Genomic DNA, 27,672 nt, shown 5'->3' with positions numbered 1-27,672 from the left:
GGATGCACACATGGGAAACAGGTTACATGTTATTTATACCTGACAAACGGACCGCACTGAAGAGTCATTTTCCCATGCTTCCCAGAGCCTGACTACATCCTTTAGTAGAATCATATCCGCAGCATGAAATACAGCCTGTTCTTAAGTAAACCTCACTCAGAAGCAGTGAAATATAGAAAGACTTGTCTCTGAGAATGTTTGACTTGGAAAACTGACTTTCTCTGGGTTTTTTCCTCCTCCGAGTCGCCGTCAGGAACAGAGTTAAACGTTGCGCTCTGTGCAAGTGTGTGTGAATGTGTGTGTTTGTCCACGGTTTGCTATAAATATCCACAAGGACCTCCTAAAAGAATTGTACGGGTCAGCTTTCGGCCAGGCTGATGTGAACATGTTTGAATGGAGTTGTTGGAAGGTTTGGAAGGTGAGCAGGGGGTACCAGTTTAAGGGACTGAGCAGGTGGGATGTGATGGGAAAGCCATGCTGAGCAGCTTTGTGATCTGCTACTGGAATGTTTTCATCATCACACCAGGAGGGATAGTCTGCTGCAAAAGCCAAACTGAACCCTGGGAAAAACAGACATGACATATAAACATGTTGGAGTAAATGCATGAGCTTACACTGTACACTGTGTTGTAAACTAGTTTGTTGTATGTTTGGTGTGACAGAAGTGATAAGTTGTTATTCTTCTCTCTCAGAATCATCGATCAACTTGATGGCGTGCGCCTTCTTTGGTCTTTGCTGAAGAACCCCAATCCAGAAGTTCAGGCCAGTGCTGCCTGGGCCATCTGCCCCTGCATTGAAAATGCAAAGGTACATTTAATTATTCCCAGTTTCAAAACAGGTTAATTTTCCTCTGTTCATACCCACAGTGTTTCACTAAACATACTGTAGGAGAGAAACCTCATGTTATTGGCTGCTGCCGTTGTTGATACGCTAGTAGCGTAGTGTAGTTTGGTGATGCCAAGTGTGAAAATTAAACAATAGGACACACTTAGTATCTTGCTAAACCAGCGGAGGCAATGGGAGAATCAGTGAAAAGGGTCGGAAACCAGAAGACAGAAAGACTAATAATGACAAAAAACGAGCATAGACAGCTCTACTACATACACAAGGTGGAAAGCTTTGATGACGGAAAAAATCCTGACTAGCGATGCCCAAATTGCTTCTTTTTTTTTGTTGTTGGATAGATAAGAGAATTCATTAGACCACTCTCTAAAACTCACTAGAAGCAATGTAATTTGCATAAAACTTAGAGACAACATCGATAGATTGCAGTGCAACATTTAATTCCATTGTTGTATCAATACTTCAGGAACATGAAGAACAAGAGATGCCAACAAAGCAGTCGATCTCATCTATATATAGATTAAATCTCATAGCTGGCACAGAACAAGTCTGCTTTCCTGAGCCTCTTGTGTAACGCATTAACACAAATGCATCATTGTTCTAGGGTGACCACCATCAAACAAACCAAATGTGGGACGATTACTAAGTTTGTGTGGGACATGTTACCAACACTAAAACATAACCTGAAACTGTTATATAACTTGTCTATCTAACTTAATAAAAACATTTGTATTCTGCCTTTCAGCTGATAAAAATACTGTTCTTTAGTCCCTTCCAGAAAACACCATTACATCACAATGTAAAATAACATGTCTTTATTTTACGTCATTTAAATTCAACATCACTGAGCCCGAAGGCAGCAGGCATCTTGCAGATAACTATTTTTGAAACAGTTCTGACCAAGTCCAACTAAAATCCAACAAAATAAATAATGAACAAATAAAATATAAAACAATATGTGTTCCCTTTTCTGAAAGGGAACACATGAAATGAATCACCACTCCACATTTTGATTGACAGTCGTCACAACCTACTAGTGACCATGTTTACTCCTTTCTTTTCAACCACTGGATAGGATTTTAAAAACGGCTGTTGTATTTGTGTAAGGCGGGATGTTACTTCTGACGAAGCGCTGTTAAATATAGGTGAAAAACTACGCCGCAAAAAGAATAAATAAAATGTTTTCTTAAAAAAAGCAAAAGAACACTAATGCACGTTTTCTTAATATGATAATTAAAAACCAACAGACTGATGAAAATGCGGGACATTTTCTCAATATGCGACGTACGGGACCATGGGTGAAAATGCTGTGCGGTACAACGAAAAGCGGGACGGGTGGTCACCCTACATTGTTCCTGTAGATTATCAGCACAGTTACAAATAAAAGAACATTGTTTGTATAATGTATGTTTATGTTTTTGTCTAAACAAAAACTCTCCAAGAATTTCTTATTTTTACTTTCTCTATGTAGCCCCCTGGCTGTGATGTGTGGCTAAAAACAATGCAGGTTCACTTCATGTATTGCAATGGTTCAGTAGCCCTTATCGTGCACATTCAGAGAGAAGAGTTAAGGGTTTAGAGAGAGTGAGGGTTAGTGGCAAAGACTATGTGAAATTATGTACCCATCCACGCCGGGAACCTGATCAGCCTCACAGCAGCAGTTATTTAGATAAAGCCCCATGTGGATTGAGTTAGCAGCTCCAGGGCCAGATTTATGAGAATCATGCTTGAGGAACCACATCTGGGGGCTTCAAAATCCCTACCAGCACTCACAGCTGCTACTTACTATGAATCCTCTAGTGATTATGAGCTACTGTATGATTGTGCTTTGTTTCTTTACTAACAGAGGATGTTCGGCATGTAGCATGTAGTGCTGTCTGCTTTAATGAGGACTGCGCTTAATTATCCCAAAGAATCAAAGTGTGGTTACATTAGCAATTTTGGCGAATTTTTGCGGCAAAAAAGGTTCATTGTTTATTGTCTATAGTGTAGTGCACAGCTCAAGCTTCACTTTCAAACCAAGCACCTTTCTGTTGGTCAACACAGCAAATCCATGTGACCAACTTGAGCTCATTGCGAAATCTGTTTAGGAAAACCTTTCACTCTCATACCAAATTACAGATCCTGTGGATTCCTATTGAAATGACTGTATTTTGTCACTGAAAAATTGTCAAACGCTGCTTTGTTTACCGGTTGCTTATTTGCAGTCTTAGCTCTTCCAGTTTCTCTCTTTGAATGATGAATACAGACTACTGCCACATGCTGGTATGGAGAGTTATTTCCTCTCAAGCAGGTGCAGAACGTACCTGAGAATTGGCTGTTGACAGTAGTATTAACGGTATGTTCAGGCACAATGTGAGGTGACACCACAATCAGCTTTTGGCGACACTAGATCAGTAAAATGCATACATTTTAAAATGTTATACCTCTCACTCACTTCCCTAATGCTATAATATTTGTTGAGTGCAGATCCCTCAATTTTATCTCTCATATTCACACTCTCAGCATCTTGTTCTTCCCTTTTTATCCCTCAGGCCTTTTCCTCTCCCTCTTTCAGCTTGGCTTACATTGGTTTTTGTAGACTGTTTGTGTTTCATCCGTTCTCTCTCTTTCTCCCTCGCTCTTCCTCCCTCTCTGCATGTCTTACTTCGTGCTGTGTTTGCTGATGTGGAACTTAGTTGGGGATGTTTTTGTGGGCCCTGGGTTGAAAGGGTTCCTCAGTGACCCTCCGCAGCTGGTGGCTCTGCCATACTTCCTCTTCTGCTCCCGCTTTTCTCTCTCCCTCTCTATTTCCCAGTGTTCATCAGTATTCCTGTACTGCCATTTCCTGTGTGAGACACGCTGCAGATTCCTCCCTTCTCCTCCCTGATCTTTGCCCAGACACACTAAACACAAAGCTCATCCTTTGGCATGACTTTAGAGGCTCCTCTCTGATGCTGCTATCTTCACTGCACACTGCACGCTTGACCTGCGCTGGGTCTCGGCTTCTCTTTCTGAGTCTGCAGGGTGGAAGGCTGCTTTTTACTGTGCTGTGTACAAGGGTTTATTAGGGTTAAGCTGTGTTGTGAAATACAGGGTTATAGAGGAACAGAGTTTATTGTTCTCAGGAGAACCCCCAAGGATTGTACTTACAAGAGGGTCGGGGACTTTAGGCTTTGTTCTCTGGGTTAGGAGGATCCAATTCACATGGAGGTGAACTCAAGACATGGTTGTATCTTGTTGTACATGACTAGAACAGAAGCAGCAACCTGTGGTACTCCATAATCATTCCACAATTCAAGAAAGGCTTCCTTACCAATGTTTGGCTTCATCCGATTCCAAAACCATAATGATATGCTTCTGTACCGTCAATAAAGATATCATTGTACTATTTTATAATTGTTCTAAACAGCCTGGTGCCATGCTGGCATGCTACATACCCTCTAGTACCACTGAAATGACTGGACTAGAAGTAAAAGAGTAGCTAAAGTTGCCATTTCTGTGTGATATGTGCGGGCATGTGTATTTTTAATGTCCACTCTTCTACTGTGGTTGGCCCTCTGCTGCCTGTCATGACTTTGTCATGAGCGTCCGTGTGACCTGTGGCCTTTGCATGGATTCTATCATGGTGCCATCAAGCCTAAAACCAGCTCTGCTTTACTCACACACACTCTCCTTTCTGGGGTGAATATATTCTCTAGGTAGTGTGGACTGATTAAGTTTGACATGTACAGTGGCCAGTTGCATAAACTTCACCACTATGTTAAAGACTGTGTCTTAAGAACTAATTTGAGCAACTAGCAATTAGTCAAGATGTAATCAGTCTTACTGTTCTAATTCCAATAAGTCCAATCTACCTTTTCATGTAACTGACTTTAAAAAGTTAGGACCAAAAATGTTATGTCTATCTTGTAAGACTAGTCTTGGCGGTTTATTCAACCTGCCCCAGGTTTCCCGTGTGACAGAATAAGTACAGACTTGCTGAATCTCGCGGTCTGTGCCACATCCCAAAGCATGCTGGAGTGTCTCCAAGTATCATAAGAGAAATGTAGCTATTCTCAATAGTTCAGTGAATGATTTCACATGATAAAGCACAAAAAATAGCCTTCTCAGTCAGCAATTTTCTTGTGTATAAATACAATTCATGACAGTTTCTTGTTTTCTCTGTGTTTCAGGATGCTGGGGAAATGGTGCGTTCTTTTGTGGGTGGTTTGGAGCTCATTGTTAACTTGCTAAAATCACAGAGTAAAGATGTATTGGCCAGCGTGTGCGCAGCCATTGCCAAAATTGCCAAAGATGTGGAGAACCTGGCAGTTATTACAGACCATGGTGTGGTTCCCATGTTGGCCAATCTCACCAACACTGTGAGTGCCGCTCTAGCCATGTTTCACATTGACAAATTCACATCTCTTGAATTGTCCTAAGACACTTGAATTTCATACATAGTCATTTCACAATAGGTGTCCTTAAGGCATTTTGATTATTCTAATAAAAGCCACTTTTGGAGAATAGACATCTTGTGATATTAATGTACTTTTTCTGTTACTGAAAAAAAATAGTAAGCATTTGTACAATTGAAAATGAGTAACTCTCACTCTATTTATTCAGGTTTTCTCTGTCTCTCTCTCTCTTTGTGTGGATGTGCAGGGGGACGATAAGTTACGGCGGTACCTAGCGGAGGCCATCGCCTGCTGCTGTACGTGGGGAAGTAATTGTGTGTCATTTGGGGAGGCTGGAGCTGTAGCTCCACTGGTACGCTACCTTCGCTCAAATGACCCTTCAGTGCACCAAGCGACAGCCCAGGCTCTGTTTGAGCTGTCTAAAGACCCTAACAACTGCATCACCATGCACGAAAACGGAGTGGTCAAGGTACTGATCATACTTCATGTTAATTATATATGTTTGTATACCAATAACCTGCTTATACATCTCCTTTTATGCATTGCTAGCTGTTAAAACCTCTCGGTTGAGAGCTCTCTCTATAGCACACTGCAGCTTGTGACATGTGAAAACATCACTAATAAGCTTTGAAAGGATGTATTTCAAACTATTTTCAAGCAATGAGGGTGAGAGAACAAGGCATGTTTTCTTATTTTTCGAAGTGGGGCGGGGGTGATGGGTTTTTAGGGGGGAGGGGTGACGGAAATGAGAGCGTTTTCTAACCGTCATGGGAATTCAGTAGAGCAAACAGCAGTGTGTATACTGAGCTTCGCTCCGCCACCCCCCAGTTATCCTCTGTGCCCTAGCATGCCAGGGCTGCTGAGCATTGAAAGGCTGTTGCGCGGGGAACGGTTGCTCAGCAAGCTGCTGGGAAGAAGGAGCAGAATGTGACTGTGGCATGACTTTGGCCTGGGCAGACTGGTCTGGAGTGACAGAACACTGCTGGGATACTTTCTGAGTGGCAGTTTCTGGAATCCACTCAATATGGCACTCAAATCAAAAGACACACTATGTTAGACAACAATGCCTTACATGGTCTTTAAAACTTTCGGTAATAATTGCTCAATTTACAAGTAACTAAACGAATTTATGCGTTAGGTGTGATGTAGGTTTTATTGTAGTGCTTACAGGGTTATTTAGGGAAAAATGCTCTCCGCTAATGCCAAAAATCAAGCATTTCAAGATGTGGCTGTTAGAGTGACAGGTCTGGACTGCAACAGCTAAACCTAATGCAACAGTAACACTTTACAATTATTGCATTAACTAACATTAACTAACAATGAGCAATACATTTGTTACAGTATTAATGAGTCTAAATGAGTCGTCAGTAATACCAGTCTTCCATAACATTCATACAAAACAATGTAACATTTGCATAATGCCAGCCTATGGTGTTCATTGGCTCCCCGCGAACAACACCTACTTTGACCTGCCCTCAAACACTGTAGTTGGTTCATGTTGTGTGTATGTTGAGAAGACGGCGATTTCTGCAAAAAGCTTATCCATTAAAGATGAGACTGTACCCACTTTATTTGGACCAACTTGCTCCTCTGAATCACAAGCTATAAGTATGATTAATTGTTGATGTATATATTTTCAGTCGAGTGTTTAAAATATGTAGTTTTGTGTTTTAATTTTTTGTACATCCAGTGCAGATGTAGGTCTCCGGCTAACCGGCTAATTCACATTATTACTGTCTTACTGAAACAGTTCTGCTAATCAGGGCCCACTATTACCTAAAGCTGTGTCAATTAAAGCAGGATTTCTATCATTCTTAAATCTTTAAGTAATGATAAAGAATGGAGCAAGATTTTGGTTTACAAACTGTAATGTTACATCAGTCTTTTGCGTTAGTGCTCGGCTAAGGTATGCACCGTTATTGATGCAGTTAATATACAGTTCCCAGATGTGCACCTCAATAAATTAGAAATATACACATAGGATTGTTGATGGACATACACTTGTTAATGCTGTAGAGGAATTACAGTTGCAACATCTCATAATGTCAACAAACTGAGTAAAAACTTGCCACTGAGAAATGTCCTGCTCAAGTTGTCCTTGCGATGGAGGTTCAGGTTGAATATCTAGTTCTTCCATTGTTTTATCATCAGATTTGTGCTCAAATTGATATGGTAAAATCAATGCCAACATTACTGTCTTTACAGTGTGTACAATCGCTGAGGATTTAGGAAGCCTCTGGAGCTGAAATTCAGTTATGGTAATGGGCATTTTGTTTCCGAAGTAAGTGGATGACTAATCACAACAGACTGGGCCATCTGACCATCTGGCACTTGGAAAGGCATGGCTTAAGGCAGGAACACACCAAGCCGACGGTCGGCCAAGTTTTTGTTCATCGGCCGACTAAATTTTCTCAGTGTGTTCTGCACTGTCGGCTGAAGTTGGTCCTCGTTGGCTTTTTTTCGGCCAATTCGACATGTTGAATCGGCATCGGAGCTTGTTGGTCCGTCGGGCCATCTGATCATTCTGATTGGCTGTTCGGCTACTGCCACCTGCTGGTACGGAAAGGCATTTCATCTTACGCAGGCACAGAACTGACGTGCTACTTGGCCGTCAGCTGTCGAGCGTTGGTTTGGTGTGTCAGGCCAACTTTGGACCCAGACGCTGCCGACGTGAGCCAACCCCGCAGTCTGCTTTCGTTGCCACTAGTTCGTCGGCATCGGCTTGGTGTGTACCTGCCTTTAGAGAAACTGAATCTTTGAACGAGTCATTTTCAGACTCTTTGAGAAATGTGGTGATTGTTACACTTAGTCTACTTAAAAGTATACTTTTATACACTAAAAAGTGGGCCAATTTAGTGCCAGGTAATATTGAAATAGTACACTTACAAGTATACTACTAGTACATTGATATTAGTATACCTACTACATAAAGTGTACTTATATGTGTAAATATATAAAGTGTACCTTTAGGGGTACATTAGCTTGTCACCGGTGCAGTAGCCTTAAAGACACATCTTTTACATTATTTTCCCTAAAATTTTTATATTAGTACCTTAGGTGTACATGTTACTACTCTAAGGAACAACTATGCATCTTTTAGGGGTAGATAAGGTTGTCCCTCCAGTGACAATCTGCTGTACCTCTAGAGCCGGGGTGTTCAATCCTGCTCCTGAAGGGCCACTGTTCTGCAGAATTTAGCTCCAATCCCAATTGAACACACCTGAACCAGCTACTCAAGGTCTTACTTGGCATACTAGAAACTTTAGGCAGGTGTGTTGAAGCAATTTGGGGCTAAACTCTGCAGGACAGTGGCCCTCCAGGGCTGAGTTTGGACACTCCTGCTCTCTAGAGGTACTATTTTTGCACATTTTTTTTTTTTCTGACAGTGCAAGTCTAAGAGGTCTTTTATAGCCTAAACCAATAACCTACATTTACTCAGCCTGGGCTAAACCTAGACCCAAGATACTCTCTATCTGACGAATGTGCTTGCAGTTAACACTAGTGAACTACGTGTTCTTCAATAAAAGATGTATGACATTTTATTTTTGCCATGTACACTGTAATTCAGTTTGGGAGAAAAAAAACGTTTTGCCAATATTCAAATTTAACCACATTTTGCTTTCCCAATGAGATTTTCACATGAGAAAACAGTTTGAGAGCTCATACATACAGTTAAAAAGCCTCCCCCACACCCCCAATAACAACTGGATATAAATTATGAGAGTGGTTGTCGTGTTGCAGCCAAATATTTTTTCCCATGTTCCTTTAATGGTGTTCTGTAGTCTGATGTGCTGGTGCAGTGAATGTGGTTCAGCTCAGCCCATAATTGGAGGCTGGACTGAACTTTGGGTGTTCCAAAAGAGTAATGTCCAATTTGCAAAAGTCGTTAAGGCGAATGTTTTTTTGCCCGGTTCAAGCAATGACAAAAACTGGACAGCACAGTGTTTGTCTGTCTGTGTGAATTCATGTGTCTGCAATCTGCATGTGTTGCACCAACCAGCTTTCAGTTGTGCCCTCATTACCTTTTTAACTTGTTTCTGACTGACGTTTTTTATGCTTCCACCTGAGCACAACCGTACATTTAAAATATGATATATAGGCTAATGTGACAGAAGATGTGTTAAAACAATATTTCCTACCATTGTAAATGGGTTTCGAGAGAGAGTTTATCGGGGAACGGTGTCTGCACTGCAGTCTAATTTATGAAGGGGTGTAAAACTCAAGACTGCCTCTTGCTATTATTGCAATCGTATTTCAGAGTCAGAAGCTCTTGTACACCCAACAGCTTAGAGCTGTAATGATTTCCTTCTCTCTCTCTCCTTTTCGCGCTTTGCATGCTGTGCCCTCTCAGACTTATGTTCTGTCTGTAACTTTGCTGCTTGACGTTCTTAATGGTGTAGAACTCAGTCCCCTAAGCTTTAGCAGAGGAAATTAAGCATTGAGAAGAAAATATTTCACACTGGAAAATACATTAGAGATGGTCTCAGCACCCTCCAGCCTCTCCAAATTCTGCCTTTACACTTTTTACACAAATTATTTAAACTCAAAAAAACAACTTTTAATATTCCATTTGAATATTTCATAAAATATGAAAGAACATTTTAAATTGGTTCTGAAACAAAAGCCTTTTGTGATTTTACAAGTCTGTTACACGTCGAAAAACAGACGTATGAAAGTTCAGCCCACTTGGGAACTAATATGGCTAGGACACACACACACACACATTCTCTTCGAACACTGTTGAACATGTTGTGTCTGAGTGTCCTGTAGCATGTGTCAATTAATCATGCTCCGCTTGATTTGACACGTACACTCAGTATCTCACAGCTTTCATTCGGATGTGCCTCGTTGTGGCTGATGCTCAGAAAACTCTTTTCATCCGGTCACTCTTTCCCTCCAGCACACCGCCACAGCTTTGCAGATTGTTTGTTGAAACCATAAATCCCTGCAGACAGCTTTAGCTAGATTTTTCTATTAAAGAACCCCTTTCATGGGCAAAAATACCTTTGCGAGACAAATTACAAAATTCGAACTGTAATTATCAACCATTTTCATCAGAGAGGATTCCAACTGGTGCGAGTTGCCAGATCCTGGTATGTTTTGTGCAGCTTAGACTGTCATTTTTGTGGACTGCGAACCTGCGCTTGCCATGTGTGGAAGTCCTCTGATGTTGCTACTGTCCTGAGCCTGTATGTTTTCCCTCCTGTCCTGTTTATGTTTTTGAAAGAAAAAAAAAAGGTGTGCGTGCAAATGAGCATAAATGTGCAAAATAAAAAGAGCATGATTCAACCTCGACCTGTAGAAATATTCCATACGTTTCCTTTTAGTCATGGTCTGCGTGTAGCAGGTTAAAGCTGCTGTGAATATGGCAAGCAGATGACGTCCTTATACACACTCAGGCTATTCAGTCTCTCTTCACTCTCTCTCTCTCTCTCTCTCTCTCTCTCTCTCTCTCTCTCTCTCTTGCTGGGCGCTCTGATCTGGCTACTGTAGCATGTGTCTGAAGTTTGCAGTGTTTTATGTCTTGAAACAGCATGACTTGATCCTCTGTTTCGTCTGAGGTGAGGAATGCAGAGTATCTCAGGTGTGAGAGTAGAAAAAGGTTTAAGAGATGTGTTTAGATGACATGAACAGCCTTAAAAGACTTTAGTGCTTTTTCACACTTGAAATAGTTAACCCTGGGTCATTCTAAACCCTGAGTATTCATAAGCTACCGTTTCACACATACATTCCTAAACCCTGGGGTTATTTGCATATTTGCGGTGTATATCAAGTTTATACTGAATGGGCTTTTCGGACTATAAAGGTAAAAAATGAAACTGTCTTTTCTTTACTCCAATAGTCACATTTTCTGTCACCATTTGACATTTTCCCTCTACTGTATAGCATTTGGTGTTTGTTTGACTGTACAAGGCACGTGAATATGAGACACGCAAATGAGCAAGCATCTAGCTGTAACATTCTAATCCTGCATTGTTTCACACTTTACAAGTTTGGCACCACAATGTGGGGTTAACACCTGCTCTGTAGCAGGGTTTCATAACCCCGGGTAAAAAGCAGCACTTCTAAATTACAAGTGTGAAACATTATTTTACCCAGGGATAAAAGCAGGGTTTAGAACAATAATAACTCAAGGTTAAGATCAAAAAATGCCTTTTCTTGTTTCCTTTACTTGTGTGAAAAGCCCTTTTCTTGTTTCTTAGCAAGAAGAATAAAAAAAAAAGAAGAGGCAGCCTGGAAATGAATGATGCAAAGGGTAAGACTGAGGAGAAATGCAACCCAAAAGAGTAAATGGAACATAGTAAAAGAAAGGAAAAAAGAGATGCATCTTCTGTTGCTATTTACATCAATAAATTTCCTCTTATATAAAGTAGGGCTTGGTATTGATGTCCCAATTCAGTTTAATTTTGAGTCACAAGTTCTGGTTTAAATTCAATTCCAATTTGGATTCATTTTTGATTAGATTTCAATTCATTTCACTATACTTCAGTTGTAATGTCCATTTTGCTTGGAAGAATTGGTATCTCTACTAATATGTAAATAATAGTTTCAGGCCAGTGTTGTTATTGTTAACTAAAACTAAAAAGTAAAACTAATAATACAAATTTCAGTAATTTAAATTAAATCAGCTTAAATAAAATAAAATATAAATATTAGATGAAAAACAGAGAAAAAAAAATGAAACAAAAATTAGAAATGTTGCCTTGGTCACTAACTGAAATAAATAAGTTGGTAACACTTTACAATAAGGTTCATTAGTTAACATTAGTTAACATGAGCTAGTAACTGCACTTCTACAGCATTTATTAATCTTTGTTAATGTTAATTTCAACATTTACATTATTAAAATCATAATTTAAGTTAATGCACTGTGAACTAACATGAGCAAACAATGAACTGCTGTATTTTTTTGTGTATTTGTGTTTGTGTGTTTATTTTGTGTGCAGATCACAAGAACAATTCCTCAGGCCATTTAGGACACAAGCCATTTAAAACTGGGTCCTATAGTCCATCAATGGTGTGAATGGAGAAGGAAAGTGCAATATGTAGTAAAGAGTGAGGGTAGAGGACGAGAACATGGAGAGGCGGGTGGACGGGGGGGCTTTTCTCCTCAGGAAACGGCAGCTTACCGCTGCTGCACTTAACACCGCAACACCTACATGCGTGACATAGTATGTGTGTGCAAGCCTGAGTACATGTGTGAGAACTTATGTACATGTGCTTGTGCTGAAAGAGAAGCCTGGGAAAACATGTTTTCGCTCTACCTTCCTGGAGGTCAGGATCCTCCCGCCCTTGCGGCGTATAAGACAGAAGAAAGTCTTAGAGGCTCTCATTCATTTTTCAAACATGAGGCAAGTTATCATGTTACTGAGGTTTGGGAGTATTTAACAAGTGGACTATTATAGTCTGTTCAGAAACCAGCTGGGAGAGCAGAGAGGGGCAGGGGTAGACAGAGAGCAGTGCTTATCTGAGGCTCCGCTCCAGGCCCTAGGAGCCCCTGCCTGGCCACGGCTGAATAACACTCTATGAGTTCTGGCAAACGGTGGCTGACCCTGTCGCGGGCATCCTCTGACTGCTCACAAAAGCAGCTTGTCTGAACGTGCTGGCATGTTGCTGCGGCCTCGTGCTTGCATCCGTTCGGCCTCTTCGAGGTGTTTTGGGATCTATTTTAAAAACAGCAAATCCAGCTGAACATGATAACTGATACATTCATACTGCTAAAATTATGTGAAGAACTTGGAAGCGGTTTTAACAAATAAAGACTCTACAGGAGGAGAGATGCTATCGAAGCTGTTGTTTTCCCAGTTTTATGTGTATGTCAGTTCAGTTCAGCAATCTGGTGGAGCTCACAGATAGAATATTAGTCATTCCATCTGTTTATTCTTCACTATTGAACTTTTAGCAGGGAATTCTGGGAATGTCTTGCTTGTCTGTGCCTTGGATCAGTGTTGTCTATATAAACTTGGTGCATGTGTGTATAACATGTAAAGAGTTTAAACTTTACCCTAACACACTTTATACTAATACTGACAGCCAAATCCAAAAGCACTGATGCTGTTTTAGACAGAATTTTAGGAATGTACTGTACTTTATATTTGTGTCATGTTGGTTATCGGTCAGTATTAGAGTTTTTCCTTGCACTTTATTTTACAGTACATGCCCTTACAGTGTACTTACCTAAGAAAGTACTGGTAATATAAGGTAATTACAATGATTAAGGTTAGGTTCAGGGGTAGGTTCAGGGTTAGTACCTAGTTATTACCCATTTTTTGTAATTACTATATTAAATACATGCGAAACAGTTATGTAAAATAAAGTGCTACCGTGTTTTTGTTTTTTATTTCACTCGATATTGGATATTTAATAATGTTCATATCCCCTTACATCCCCTTAGGGCTCATTCACACAGAAAACGTTTTTGCTTCGAAAAACACGAGACACGGGCGGTGGAATGGTGAAAAAAGGTCTCGAGATGTGTTTTTAAAAGTTGAACTAATTTTAATTTGAGCGCTGCATTTTTAGAACGCCGTGTCATGCACGAAATGCTGCAAAAGATGCAAGATGTGAGCGGAATGGTCATACACATCCGTCTAATGGAAGTATAGTGCATTGGAATGAAAAAACATGTTCCCTTACACTGTCATTTAATGCTCACTTAAAGTTAAAGCACTATTATTGCACAACACTGTGAAATGTAATCTTTAGCAAATCTCAAAATTAATATCCATTTTTATAATAATTTAATAATAATAATTTGTTACATTTAGTTTGTAAAGCGCTATGTAAAGTGCTTTTCTGGGTACTCAAAGCGGTTTACATATGGAAGGGGGAATCTGCTCAACCACCACCAATGTGCAGAATCCACCATTAATTTAATTGCCAATATGTTTGTATCAAGTTAAAAAAGGCCCAGGAGTCTGCTTGGTAAAGTAAAACGTCTGACTTACATGTGCTGGGACGTACTGGATGAAGCTCAATTAATGACCTCCTACTGGTACTGCAGTGAGGGACATACATACAGTATACCAAACAGATTTTGAATACTTGTTGTGCCAGTGTGCTGCCCACAGTTTGTTTATTTAGATTTATGAACACAACTCACCACTAATCTTCTGTTTCTCTCCCTCCCTCGACAGAAAGACAACTGCATTGTACCATGTTGTATAACTTAACCACAGTGTGGCATTGGCACAAACTCTACTCCTTGGGTTCACTTTGTGTGACAGTATAATATGTAACTCTTATTGTACAATAGAAGGAAACATTTTAATATATAGACAGAAAGTTCTGGAAAGTGGTCTTTTTTTAGAGTCAGGGAACCCGTTTTTGAGAACACGGATCAAAAGAGGCGCGTTACACAAGGCTGAAGTGTAGGGATCTGATGTGACCTTTGATCTGAGTGAGGGTTCGGCCAAACTGTGTGGTTTAGTACATGGCCAAATGTTCAGAGGAGAGTTAATAAACAACTACTAAACCTATTCATTACTGTAACAAACACAATTCTGCTAATATACTCACTCACAAAAAAGTTCTCTGCCATATTCTCACTTTCTACCTCTTACCTCTCTTAACATAACTAAACACACAAACACACTGATATGTGAGTTAATGAGCCGGTGCAGTGCTCTGCCATCCAGTAGGCAGCGAGCCTTGGCAGCCACAGGAGCTGTAAACTCCTCTGGCAAAAATCTGCAGTGTGCAAACAGTTGCATTTATAGCTTAATAACAGATTAGATGTCTCCTTCAAGCCCCAGGAAAGAACTGCTTGTAAGAGGCCTTCGTGAATGACTGTTATTGTAGCTATGTGGTTTTCGTTCTGTCTAATGAAAAGAGAATGTTGGCCAGCATTTTCATTATTGGATTGTTATGATGGCTGTTTCTGACATGTTCCTCTATCCGTCACAGCTCCTGCTCGTCATGATCGGATCCACGGACGAGGTTCTACAGGAGGCAGCAGCCAGCTGTGTGGCTAACATTCGACGCCTGGCGCTGGCCAATGACAAGGCTAAATATGGGTAAAAAGTGACCGCAAGCAACACAGATATAATCCTCCTCCCAATCTCAAACAAATTTGTTGCCCACTTTGGTACTTTTTACCCCCTCAACTCAATGAGTATAAAAGGATCAGCTGTGATGACCAATGTGTGTTTATTTATATTTTACTTCAGCTCTGTAATAATAGGAAGCATTTAGCCAAAGCTAAACATGTCATTAATTAATTCTTTGGAGTGAACATAAACCTGGCTCACCCTTGTCTCAGCTTTTTCCCTCAATTTCCTCATCACAGGATCTAATTTAACAATAACAATAAATGGTTTATTCTTCTATGTGTACACACCAAATGTTCCACAGTTTGCATTCTCTGAAATGGTTTCGAGCATGAATACAACATATTCACAAATGCAGCAGGTACTGATGTCCACATGTCTGAATAAAAGGCACATCTGCTGATGTGACTTTTGTTTAAAAAGTTCATGCAACCCTGTAATTGAAGAATGCTTACTGATTAAAGCAGAAGCACTCACCATATTTTCTTCCTCTCTCACATGCTCACAAACACAACAGTTATGAAGACTGCATACACAAACATTTAGAGAAAATAAAACCAACAAAACACACTTACACACATGATTTGGTGATAGTTTCAAGCAGACAAAGACAGTCCCATTAATGTGAAAGATTGCTCATAAATTTAATCAACGGTGACATGAATGGGCACAGTGCTTGGAGAACTTGGAACAGTGCAGTAGCAGGTCTCTTCTGAGTGAATATGATTTTGTGCATAATTGACGTGCAGCAGTTCCCTGATGAGATGGAGTATTTTGCGTTATTATTTGTTATTGAAAAAATATGGTGATGGCTCCTCTCAATGTCCTCATTAATTTTGCCTGTTAAAAGTAGGAGCGTGTATGAGGAAAATGAGACCACCTCAACAGTACAGCAGCAGCGTGCCTTTTGCTCAGACAGACCCATAAAATGTAATCCTTAAAAATAATCATGTTTTATATTATCGGCATAAATCCAATGTCCAGTGCTTTCTCTACCAGATATAATGAATGCAAAACAACAAAACAAGCAAATATACAATTACGCAAACTAGTGGAACAAGCAGTGGAAATTTGTCATATAACATTATATTTGACTTAAATGTCAATGCTGCACTGTAAAAAGTTTTTACCTGATCTGAACCCGATTCTTGACTTTAGTTGGTGTAACCTACTGTAGATAGGGCGATTCAACTATATTAATATTTATTACTAAAAGTCAAGTTACCTTCAGATTGTTTCAAGCTGCTTTAAAGTGATAAACAGGAAAATAATGATCTATGGTGCAAACATAATCTGATTCTAGCATAAAGCAGCTCTAAAAAAGACAATATAGTGACATTATTCAGCTCAAGTCAGCTCAGTGTTGATTCAGTTCAGTTCAATAACTGTGTAAAGTTCATCAATTTTGAAATGAGTTCAATTCAAATAAAAAATGTATTTAGTTACCACTTATAGTACACTTGAACCCATTTTTTTAATACAGAGATACAATATATTGCCAAAAGTTTTGGGACGCCTGCCTTTATGTGCACATGAACTTTAATGACATCCCATTCTTAATCCATAGGGTTTAATATGGAGTTGGCCCACCCTTTGCAGCTATAACAGCTTCAACTCTTCTTGGAAGGCTTTCCACAAGGTTTAGGAGTGTATTTATGGGAATTTTTGACCATTCTTCTAGAAGCGCATTTGTGAGGTCAGGCACTGATGTTGGACGAGAAGGCCTGGCTCGCAGTCTCCGCTCTAATTGATCCCAAAGGTGTTCTATCGGGTTGAGGTCAGGACTTTGTGCAGGCCACTCAAGTTCCTCCACACCAAACTCGCTCATCCATGTCTTTATGGACCTTACTTTGTGCACTGGTACACAGTCATGTTGGAACAGAAAGGGTCCATCCCCAAACTGTTCCCACAAAGTTGGGAGCATGAAATTGTCCAAAATGTCTTGGTATGCTGAAGCATTAAGAGTTCCTTTAACTGGAACTAAGGGGCCAAGCCCAACCCCTGAAAAACAATCTTTACACTTGTCAACCGCCAAACCCAGACTCTTCCATCAGATTGCCAGACAGAGAAGCGTGATTCATCACTCCAGAGAACACGTCTCCACTGCTCTAGAGTCCAGTGGCGGCGTTCTTTACACCACTGTATCCGACGCTTTGCATTGCATTTGGTGATGTAAGGCTTGGATGCAGCTGCTCAGCCATGGAAACCCATTGCTTGAGGCTCTCTACGCACTGTTCTTGAGCTAATCTGAAGGCCACACGAAGTTTGGAGGTCTGTAGCTGTTGACTCTGCAGAAAGCTGGCGACTTCTGCCTCAGCATGCGCTGACCCCGCTCTGTGATTTTACGTGTTGTTCCCAATTGCTTCCACTTTGTTATGATACCACTAACAGTTGACCGTGGAATATTTAGTAGTGAGGAAATTTCATGAATGGACTTATTGCACAGGTGGCAACCTATCACGGTACCACGCTTGAATTCACTGAGCTCCTGAGAGCGACCCATTCTTTCACAAATGTTTGTAGAAGCAGTCTGCATGCCTAGGTGCTTGATTTTATACACCTGTGGACATGGAAGTGATTGGAACACCTGAATTCAATTTGGATGGGTGTCCCAATACTTTTGGCAATATAGTGTAGCATGTTAAAAGCACATTGTAGTTCGTATTTCATGGTGTCTCAAAATAGCACAGTTGAGTACACTTAGATGTTCTTAAGATTAAGAAGTACTAAAGAAGAATTTTTAGTATATTAAGTACAAAATTAGTCTGCGAAAATAGAGCACTTTAAGTACATTATAGAAGTGTACTTATTTTTAACCTGGGCAGTTCAGTTCTCATTTAATAGTGTCAGTGCAGTCAAATCGGTAATATTACAGATTATTAATTTAGATATTACCATATTAAGCAACATGGTTTGTCAATAGTTCTGTTATTATAAATATGTGAAGATACATATTTTACCGCTCAACCTGATTTGTGAACCAGATTCCTTATTTTACACATCTATGCATCCATCTTTTTCATTATATATTAGTGTTTACCTTTTGCAGAGCATGCATGGAATGGCTTGGTGGTCCCGTAAAATATAAATATCTAAAGATGAAATAAAAGTTTTTCAAATGTATTTTATGTTTTTAAGGTACAGAATGTTATTTGCCTACTGAGCAACAAAAATGGTTTACAGGCACAGGTGTCATGGGTATGCAGGGACAAGGAGAGTTGATGATCTATTAGCAACCAGTTTTTATTCCATAGACACACAAACACAAAGATAATCCAAACAGGAAGCCGATGGCAATAATCCAAACCTGAAGACATAGGAAACACAGGATATGCAACAGCTTTACATTGAGATGTAAAGACAATGACCGACAAGCAAGGACTGAGGGGCTGTTTAGATGACACCGTTTCTCAACTAAAAATGGAAAACTTTTTATGCTTTTTGGCCTTTCATTTACATGACAACGGCATTTTGGTGGCCTGAAAATGCAAACTTTTGAAAACGGGTTTCAAAGTTGAAAGTAGCCACTATAGGGAAATAACAAGAAGAATATCAAAGTGTGGTAAACTGTAAAAATATGGTGGATAGGCATGCACAAGGCGAGTGCTCTGTAAAAGAATGCATATGTGCGCACTCGCGTAGTCTTTCTTTACAAAGTGACATCGCCAACTACTTGTCTGGCATGCGTAATACAGCGCTTTTAGTACATCGTTGTCGTGTAAACGTACCCTGAAACACAGGGGTATAAATACACTAGGTAACGAGGCTAACAAGAAACAGGTGAAGGTGATTAGTCCTCATGGTAACTAATAAGGGAAACTATGGAGACAAAAGCAAAAGCCCCCCCCCCCCCCCCCCCCCCCCCCACACACACACACACATCCACATTAAAGATTCCGAAAACTCCATAAACTGGTCCAGGAGGGTGATGGAGTTCATCTGATTTCAATATTTACTAATACATTATTAAAAATATATATTTTTATATTTTTGCGGGAGGGAGCAGGATGGCATCTTGCGGATGCAGGACTAAAAAAATTCATCTCGTGCAGACATCTACATCAGAAGACTCCTAAATTCATTGGCCACAACCATCACATGACGTCTAAGTGAAATCAGACCCACATTTGTGACGATAACCAACTACCAAGATCTTTCTACAGTAAATGTCATTTAAAGATAAAGTAGGAGACAAACGGAACTGAATATTTGAATTTTTGAAATCAATATCGAGCTTGATTACAACTGATTTCCTGTGGCTCCGCATTTGTCATACTTGATTCTCCTGTGTTGAGTCTATCATGTATGGCTAAGTGCAGTTTACTTCAAATGACTATAAACTAAGAGACTCTAAATGAGAATCATTGTCTTCTGAGTATACGACTCTGATCACCAAAAATAAATAAGGCCTTTTTAAACCCAAGCAGTGCAGATGTTACAACCGCTACCCTTCTTTTTTACTTCCCCCCCTTCATCCATCTCTGTCTCTCTCTGTTTCTCTCTCTGAGGTTGATGACTAGTAGGACATGCCTAACTAACATCATTAAACAAATGTTGCGTGTTTGACTGAAGGACAGGAATTTATGGGATGGTGATTTGAGGACAGAGGACATGTTTAAGTCATTGGGATGAGAATTAGTGCTCTAGCGTCTGTCTTCCTGCTCTGTCAGCTCAAAAGTGCAGACCATTCTCAACCGCACTGCCTAAGCATGTTCAAGACTCAGTTCAATTCTTACTTTTGTTTTTAAAATATGTAGCTACCTGAAGTTTTTTTTTTTTTGTCCCTTTGAGTGAGAGAAAAAAAAACATGGATCTCAAAGTATCCTGAAAGCGCTTTACTTGTGCAAACTTCTTGTGGATCTGTTATTTGATCAAGGAAATTATTCAAAGCTAATAAGAGGTTTTGTCACCACACACACAATTACCAGTTGAGCCCTTAATATTTGGAAATCAGTGGGGAGGGAAATACACTGAGAAATGTTGCGGTCATGCTTCACCTAAACCTCCCATCTATGCCCTCACCGAGAAATATGACTTCATCAAAACAACCAGGAACCTTTTCCTTATTAGATTTTGATTGAATTACACTGAATACAGTCTCATTTGTATAAAATCATAATTCAGTGTGTTTACTTAAGGTTGTGCTGGGATGGAGCGATGTAATGCAAGTGCGTGCGCATGTGCTATTTTTTTGTGAAAATGAAATGCGTCTGTTTGAAGTGGAAGGTTCCCGCAGCTCCCTAGGCAGTGGGTTAGAATATTTCATAAAGAAACTAATGACTAGTAAAATGTTCTTCCAAATATCAGAAGTGGCTTTGTTTTCCCTTCAAGAGGACAAGAAGGCTGTGTTTTAATATAAAGCCAAATGGGGAGCAGAGCATCACGGCTGTGAAAACTCGAAGTGCGTGCTCACTTAGTACTCAATCCAAAGATCTGGACTAGCTTTTTAGAGGTTTTTTTTTTTTTTTTTTTGGTTTTACACGCATACATGCACTAGTTCGCTCAGTATGTTGCAACAAACTGTTAAGTTTCTGTTCTTTTGTGGTCACAAACCCTCAAAATGTAATACGCTCTCAAAGGTTAAATATGTCTTGTAATGCCTTTGCATAACTAGATGGTTTTGGTTTGCTCACTCACTCTCTCCTTATTGCTCCAGTTCCCTCCCTCTGTCTCTTTTTCTCTTAAATGGTTTAACTGCCTCAAATGAATTCTGACATTCCCATCCATAAAGTGTAAATAACTAGCTGGCATAACAATAAATAAACAGAAAAATGAGTGTGCAAATACCGCAGTGTCTGGGTCGGCTTTCAGACCTGTCCCCTATAAAGAGCTCAATGACTTTAATAAAGACTGCATTGGTACTGACAGGGCATGCTTGTAGTACTTTATAGAGTACACAAATTTATTATAATAGGAAAAATCACCTGTAGTACGGTATCAACCACTGGCATAGGAATTATCTGAATATTCAGCCTGAAAGCACAACAACTTAACCTTTAAGTAACATCATTAACATTAACAATAATCAGAAGATTCGAATTAAATCTTACCAAAATGTAAAGTGTGTTGTAATGTAAAATGTAAAATGAAGACTGTTGGGCTCATGAATATTAATCACATTTTCTATGTTCACCTGAATTGATTTGCTAAATCAGAATGTGGGCAGTGACTGCTAGCTAATGGGATTTCACTTTTGCATTATATCTGTGCATTGCCAAAGCAACCAAGCCGGCAGAGGATTAAAGGCTTTGTTTATTATCTTTTCTGAATTAATTGTTTTTTTGTTTGTTTTTTACAAAACAGTTGATTGAACAATTCAGTGGCTCACACATAAAGACAGTGGCTGCAAAAATGCATACTTCTAAACTATATAGTAGGTGAAAAACAGTATGTGAAAAGAGTAGTGTGTATGTACAAATTCACAGTACTGTAGGCGAAAAACTGCCTGAAAAACTAATACTTCTGGCGAGATTCTGAAGTGCACAGAAAACAAACACTGTTGCAAATGACTCTGTAGTTCACATGAAGATGACAGTCAGTCACTTGTTTTGTTCCTGAACCAGTGATTTAAACAAATCGTTTGAGTAAATGATTCAATGACTTCAATTACTATTATATTATATTATATTTGTAGCACCCTCTACCTCTCTTTCTTTGAATTATGTAGGACAGTGCACCAAGGTTCAATAAATGTGCCTAAAGAAATGTTAAAGTTAAGCCCCTCTGATGTCACTAAATTAAATACTTCTCCCTTAGAAAATTACTTAATTAAAATCCATAATCAAACAAGATTAACTTGTCAAGAACAAAACTAGTAACAAAATGTAAAGGATTTAATTAGAATAAAATCAGAATAGTCAAAATACCTCAAATGAACAAATATTCCAAATGTGAGATAAACACACAATCACTTTGGCTTTGAATCACAAAGTGACACAATATCACACCAATAAGGCTATACGTTGGGTGACCAAATTACAGAATTGGTCTCCGTATCAAATACCCCTTAGTATGATTTGACAAAATCACTCACAATGAGAATCAAAATGTTACTCTGAATATTCACAGTTCTTAAGTGCACTGAAGGCTGAATAACACAATATAGGAACGAATATTAAATGCTGTGGGCCCACACATACACCAGTCTTTCACAATCCACCCCGTAGCAGGCCTGAGACGTTGCTGGAGTATGTGGTGGCCTTAGAAACAACAAACTGGCCCCTTTACTTTCCTGTGTGCATTCTGTGAAGATGGGCCACAGACTCCTACCTCATAGCCGTGTCTGCTGCTTTTGACATAGTAAACCATCAGATCCTCCTGTCAACTCTCATGACGAAGGGAATCTCAGGAACGGCACTCTAATAGTTGAAGTCTTACCTCTCAGGTAGGTCCTTTTCGGTTTTGTGGAGGGGTGAGGTGTCTAAGTCACATAGCTACTGGGGTGCCCCAGGGGTGCTTGGACCACTTCTCATACATGTCAAAAACATGGTCAAAAACATGTTTTTTCCTATAACTGCTATGCTGATGACACACAACTCTACCTCTCATTCCAGCCAGATGACCCGACAGTAGCTGCTCACATCTCAGCCTGCCTGACAGACATTTCTTGCTGGACGAAGGACCACCTCCTTCAACTCAACCTTGCAAAGACAGAACTGCTTGTGGTCTCAGCCAACCCAACACTTCATTACAACTTCTCCATTCAGGTAGGTTTGTCAACCATAACTCCATCCAGGACAGCCAGGAACCTTGGAGTTGTGATTGATGATCTGTTAAATTTCACAGACCACATTACTAGAACTGCCCAGTCTTGCAGATTTGCCTTATACACAACATTTGAAAGATCAGGCCCTTCCTATTGGAGCATGCTAAACAAGTCCTTGTCCAAGCTCTTGTTCTATCCAGACTGGACTGTTGTAATACTCTCTTGGCAGGCCTTCCAGCATGCACTGTCAAACCTCTGCAACTGATCCAAGAATGCTGCAGCAAGAGTGTTTTTTAACTAGCCGAAGAGTCACACCTATCTTCATCAATTTGCATTGGTTGCCAATTGCTGCTCTTATCAAATTCAAGGCACTGATGTTTACCTACAGAACAACTACTGGCTTTGCACCCCTATACTTGAAATCACTACTTCAGACTTATGTGCCCTCCAGAAGCTTGCGTTCTGCAACTGGATGGCACCTTGTGGTGCCATCCCAAAGAGGCACAAAATCACTTTCGCAGACTTTTACCTTGACTGTTCCATGCTGATGGAATGACCTGCCTAACTCAACCCAAGCAGCTGAGTCTTTAGCCATTTTCAAGAAACAGCTAAAGATGGATCTTTTTCATCAACACTTGACCTATTAATACTAACACTTACTATTCTATTCTGTATATCTTTTTTATTTTATTTTATTTTTTTGAATTATCTAAAAAATCTTTTCTATGTGTACTGTGCTAGACTAACTGGGACTAGTCACAGCACTTACATATTGTTGCCCTATTGTTGGTTTGATTGCTTCTATTGTTCTCTTCATTTGTAAGTCGCTTTGGATAAAAGTGTCTGCTAAATGATTAAATGTAAATGTTTCTCGCATTAATCAGGACTGTAGTTCTAGGACTACATTTCTAGGACCCTAGTTTTTTGCAACAGTGCCACCTAGCCAATTCTACTCCAACAGAGGAGACCTGATTCAAACTTCAAACAAACAGATGCAAAGACTAGACCCACGGAAATTATACATTTTATCTTTCAACCTTATTTTTAACATAAGAGTGGGCACTGCCATTTTAAACTTGAATGTGCAAGGCTTTCGGTGTCAGCAGTCTCCAGTTATTAGCTATTTAGCTGTGCAAAAACAGTTAATTGTGTTGCTGGATGTTGTAAACTGGTATTTGTTTTCAAATTATTTTAATTTATTAACATACTAATAACTAGTTTGTAGCGCAATTGTTTTACCGTTCACTGCACTTTAAGTGTGTCACACATCAGACGCTGCCCTACTGATAATGAATTGAAGTCTTGCACAGACACAGAAAAGAGTCTCTTTCCAAGAAAACTGAACACCTTTTACAGTTCCTACACAATCAAAACAACAAGCTTATGCTGCGTTTATGCCCTAACTACAGTAATTAAGAGATGACAAATTGTATTCTACTGGGTTATATTATATTATAATGTTATTGTCACGGGTTGTTGTTTATAAAGCCCACAAAGTCGAATAATTCAAGAAACAGCCTTTAATACAAAACTCACTCAGGAATACTCTGGGAAACAGATCACACAACACTTTAACATTGACGTAGACAGGACAAAGACTGCAGGAACACAAGGAGTATAAATACTAGACTAAACAAGGACTAATAAGATAATTAATTAGACAACAGGTGAACTGAATACAACAATCAGACATACTGGGAAACTGGATCAAAAGAACGGGTGCACAAGCAAACATGACAGAACCAAAAGCACAATTATATTATAAAAAAAATATGCCAATAAATGAGTCTGATATATGATAGAAACCAGTTATAAATGTACAAGTATACCTTACCTATCCCACATACACATTAAACACATGGACATACTGTATATAAGATCTAGAGCAGCATAGACCTTCTCCTTTTTGGGTTCTAAACCTACCTGGGAGGCTTGTGGCTCTGGACCAAGAATGATATTATCCTTGACTTTTCATCAGGATGTGTTCATCAAGCTCTCAGCACCCAACACGGGTGAGAGAAAGAGAGAGGAGGTCGAGACCGAGACAGAAAAAGACAGACAGAGGGAGTACAGCAGCAGGCCAACTGCTGATGATTATCAGATTTTTTTTTTCTGCTCATATAGTGTGTTCGAGACAGTGTAATGGGAGCTTTTTGCTTTGGATTTTTACACAGCTGGAGAAGGTGGCGGTAACTGATCGGACCAGATATATCAAACTGCTGCCAATCATCCTTATGTGCCACAATCTTTTATGGTTTTTACATATTTGATGTACTGCTGCTAGTTGCTCATAATGCTATCGGTAAATCACATAATGGCAGCATGTCTAAATGTGCTCTATGTAATGTTATATTGAAGTTCCTTTGTTCTCCTGAAATCTAAAATAAACCCTGCGCTGTCAGCATGCACACAAGCTTCTTAATATGAGGTCACGAAGCGTCCAACCTCAATACACCAACCACACGAATAAGCAGCCACTTCAAAAAAGGAACGGTATTACCTCTGAAAACAGTGCAACCTGAAAAGATAACAGCGTGCCAAAACACAGAGCCAGGCGACCCAGTAGATTACTAAACAAAACACGACACGCATACTTCACAGGCATTGATGTATTTTAGGAAACCGTCTTTAAAAGAAAAATACTGCTTGAGAAAGAAAGGAAAGGTGGGAAAAAAATGAACCAACAGCTCAACATACAATTATTCTTCAAGACATTGTGTTTGCCAGCATGAAAGACACTAATGCCATTCAGATTGGACACAGTAATAGCCTTAAGTATGTGTGAAAAAGCTGCTGAGAGTATACATACTCTGACTTGTGCTAAGGTAATTTGAAAAACACTGATTGAATCACTTTTAACAATCTCTAATGGGTGTAATTGTTCAACAGTTTATATTTTCCACAAGGCCCAATGATTTTAACAAATCTTGTCTGTGGCTTTCTTTAAGTGGCCTCAACATTCAGTGGCTGCTCAACTCCTATTTAAGGCTTGTGGCCGGTGTGAAAATATTGGTTTAAATGAGGGACAGACTGTATTAATGACACCAGAAAAGGGATTTTGAGTTTTTAATGAGAAGACATTTTGACACCGTCAGGAAATTACAACTACGGCGAAAGAACTACCTGCATTTACTTTAGGCCAGTTCCATTACTCTCTGATTCGCCATGTTGGAAACAGTGAGAAACATGAATGCATCTTGTTTGCATGGCACTACAAGGTCACATGCTGAAAGCTTCAGCGGTGTGGAATTTCACCATTAAGTTAAATAAAACATCTTGGTTTGTCATCAAACTTCTGTCTATCCTGTAAGTGGATTTTGGGTTAGCTCTTCATAAACACTTAATTGTTTTATGCAGATGCTGTTGCGGCAACTCAGCAAATAAAACACAAGTATGCTGTTCCAGCAGAAAAGGAAATAAAATAGTAATGAAGAACACTTGCTTTGTAAAAGGGTTTTCTGTCAGAAATTCTGTTTGCAAGCAAACCTGCATCTCACTGTCAAAGTATATTCACACTAATTAATCTAAATAATCGGTCCCACTTTATATTAGGTGTCTTTAACTATACTATATATAGTACATAAAAAAGTTAAGTATAATAAACTTATCATGCTCATGTTGTATTGCAAATTAGTGTTGCAAAAATGGTGCTAAACAGCACCAACAGTGGTTCTTTGGCTTGTAAAGAACCTTTAAAGGGGCTTAACAGGTTCTTTGTATGGCAGTGGTGCTATATAGCACCTCAACCACCCCAAAGAACCACTGAAGAACCATACAGGGGCTTAACAGGGTCTGTATACGGTAGCGGTGCTATATAGCACCTCAGTCCTCCCAAAGAACCAGTGAAGAACCTCTGAAGCACAAAGATTTGGTGCTCTACAGCACTTGAAGTGGTTCCCCTATGATTACGAGCCAAAGAACCACTTTTAGTACTAGATAGAACCAACAGACCACTTTCAAAGTACACAACCGAAACAAGGGGGTGCCCTTCAGACTGGGTCCCGCCCCATGCTTGGGACGGCGCTGTGTATAGGGAAAGGGTCAACAGTGTAATGTATTTACATGCAGGTATTTTTTATATATATCAAATGACTTATTTAAATGTTAGTACATAGTAGAACCCTAAGCCCACTGAAAATGTAGACATGTCAAGCTGTTTAGCAATAACATCCATTGGTAGAAGCACTGTACAAATAAACCTAGATCTTAAATAAGACACTTGGTCTGGCACCCAAAGCACCAGGGCAATTTACTGGTGAAGTGCACTTAAGGGTCATTACACTTTCAGCAAGGCTTCACAGAGCACATTATCTCTCCCTCTGACCACACCTTTAAGCAGTGGGCATCCCATGGAATGAAGAACACCACAAAGTGTTGTGACTACCTGCCCAGGGGCATGTGGTTACCCTGGAGATGCCACTGTTAGAGTAAACCTGTGGGCACCCACATGTGTCAAGCCCCACATAGACAAGAGACAGTAAGAGAAAGGACATCATTTCAATGGCCTTAGTGGTCGAGTAGCACTGTCTTTTTCTCTCATTGAATTGCATTTACGAGGGGAGTGAGTCACTCGGTTGATGTTCGGGAGAGTTTGTTCATTAAATAGGTAAAAATACACCCAAATAAAAGGAACACGCCAATTATACGGGGCGTAAGGAGCGCATATGTGCCTCCGAGTTTAGTCACTTCACCTCCA

The 27,672-nt window shown here is 39.8% G+C and overlaps 1 protein-coding gene across 2 annotated transcripts in view; it reads left to right on the top strand.

Moving 5' to 3' along the window:
• odad2 (outer dynein arm docking complex subunit 2) overlaps positions 1-24,830 on the top strand; it is a 65,912-nt gene extending 41,082 nt beyond the window's left edge. The window contains exons 17-21 of one of the 2 annotated variants that reach the window (XM_051914228.1): positions 693-807; positions 4,998-5,186; positions 5,470-5,691; positions 15,129-15,238; positions 22,825-24,830. In XM_051914228.1, coding sequence (XP_051770188.1) covers positions 693-807; positions 4,998-5,186; positions 5,470-5,691; positions 15,129-15,238; positions 22,825-22,843 — 655 coding nt within the window. In that variant the 3' untranslated portion in view covers positions 22,844-24,830. Of the gene's footprint in view, positions 1-692; positions 808-4,997; positions 5,187-5,469; positions 5,692-15,128; positions 16,720-22,824 lie in introns of those variants that run through there. The other variant, XM_051914229.1, reaches the window with a different exon arrangement.
• Positions 24,831-27,672: the final 2,842 nt, after the last annotated feature.

Source organism: Ctenopharyngodon idella, chromosome 12 (genome assembly GCF_019924925.1).
Source record: "Ctenopharyngodon idella isolate HZGC_01 chromosome 12, HZGC01, whole genome shotgun sequence".
Lineage (NCBI taxonomy): Eukaryota > Metazoa > Chordata > Actinopteri > Cypriniformes > Xenocyprididae > Ctenopharyngodon > Ctenopharyngodon idella.
The sequence above is the reverse complement of the archived record's forward strand: the minus strand, read 5'-3'. Positions and strand labels throughout refer to the sequence as shown.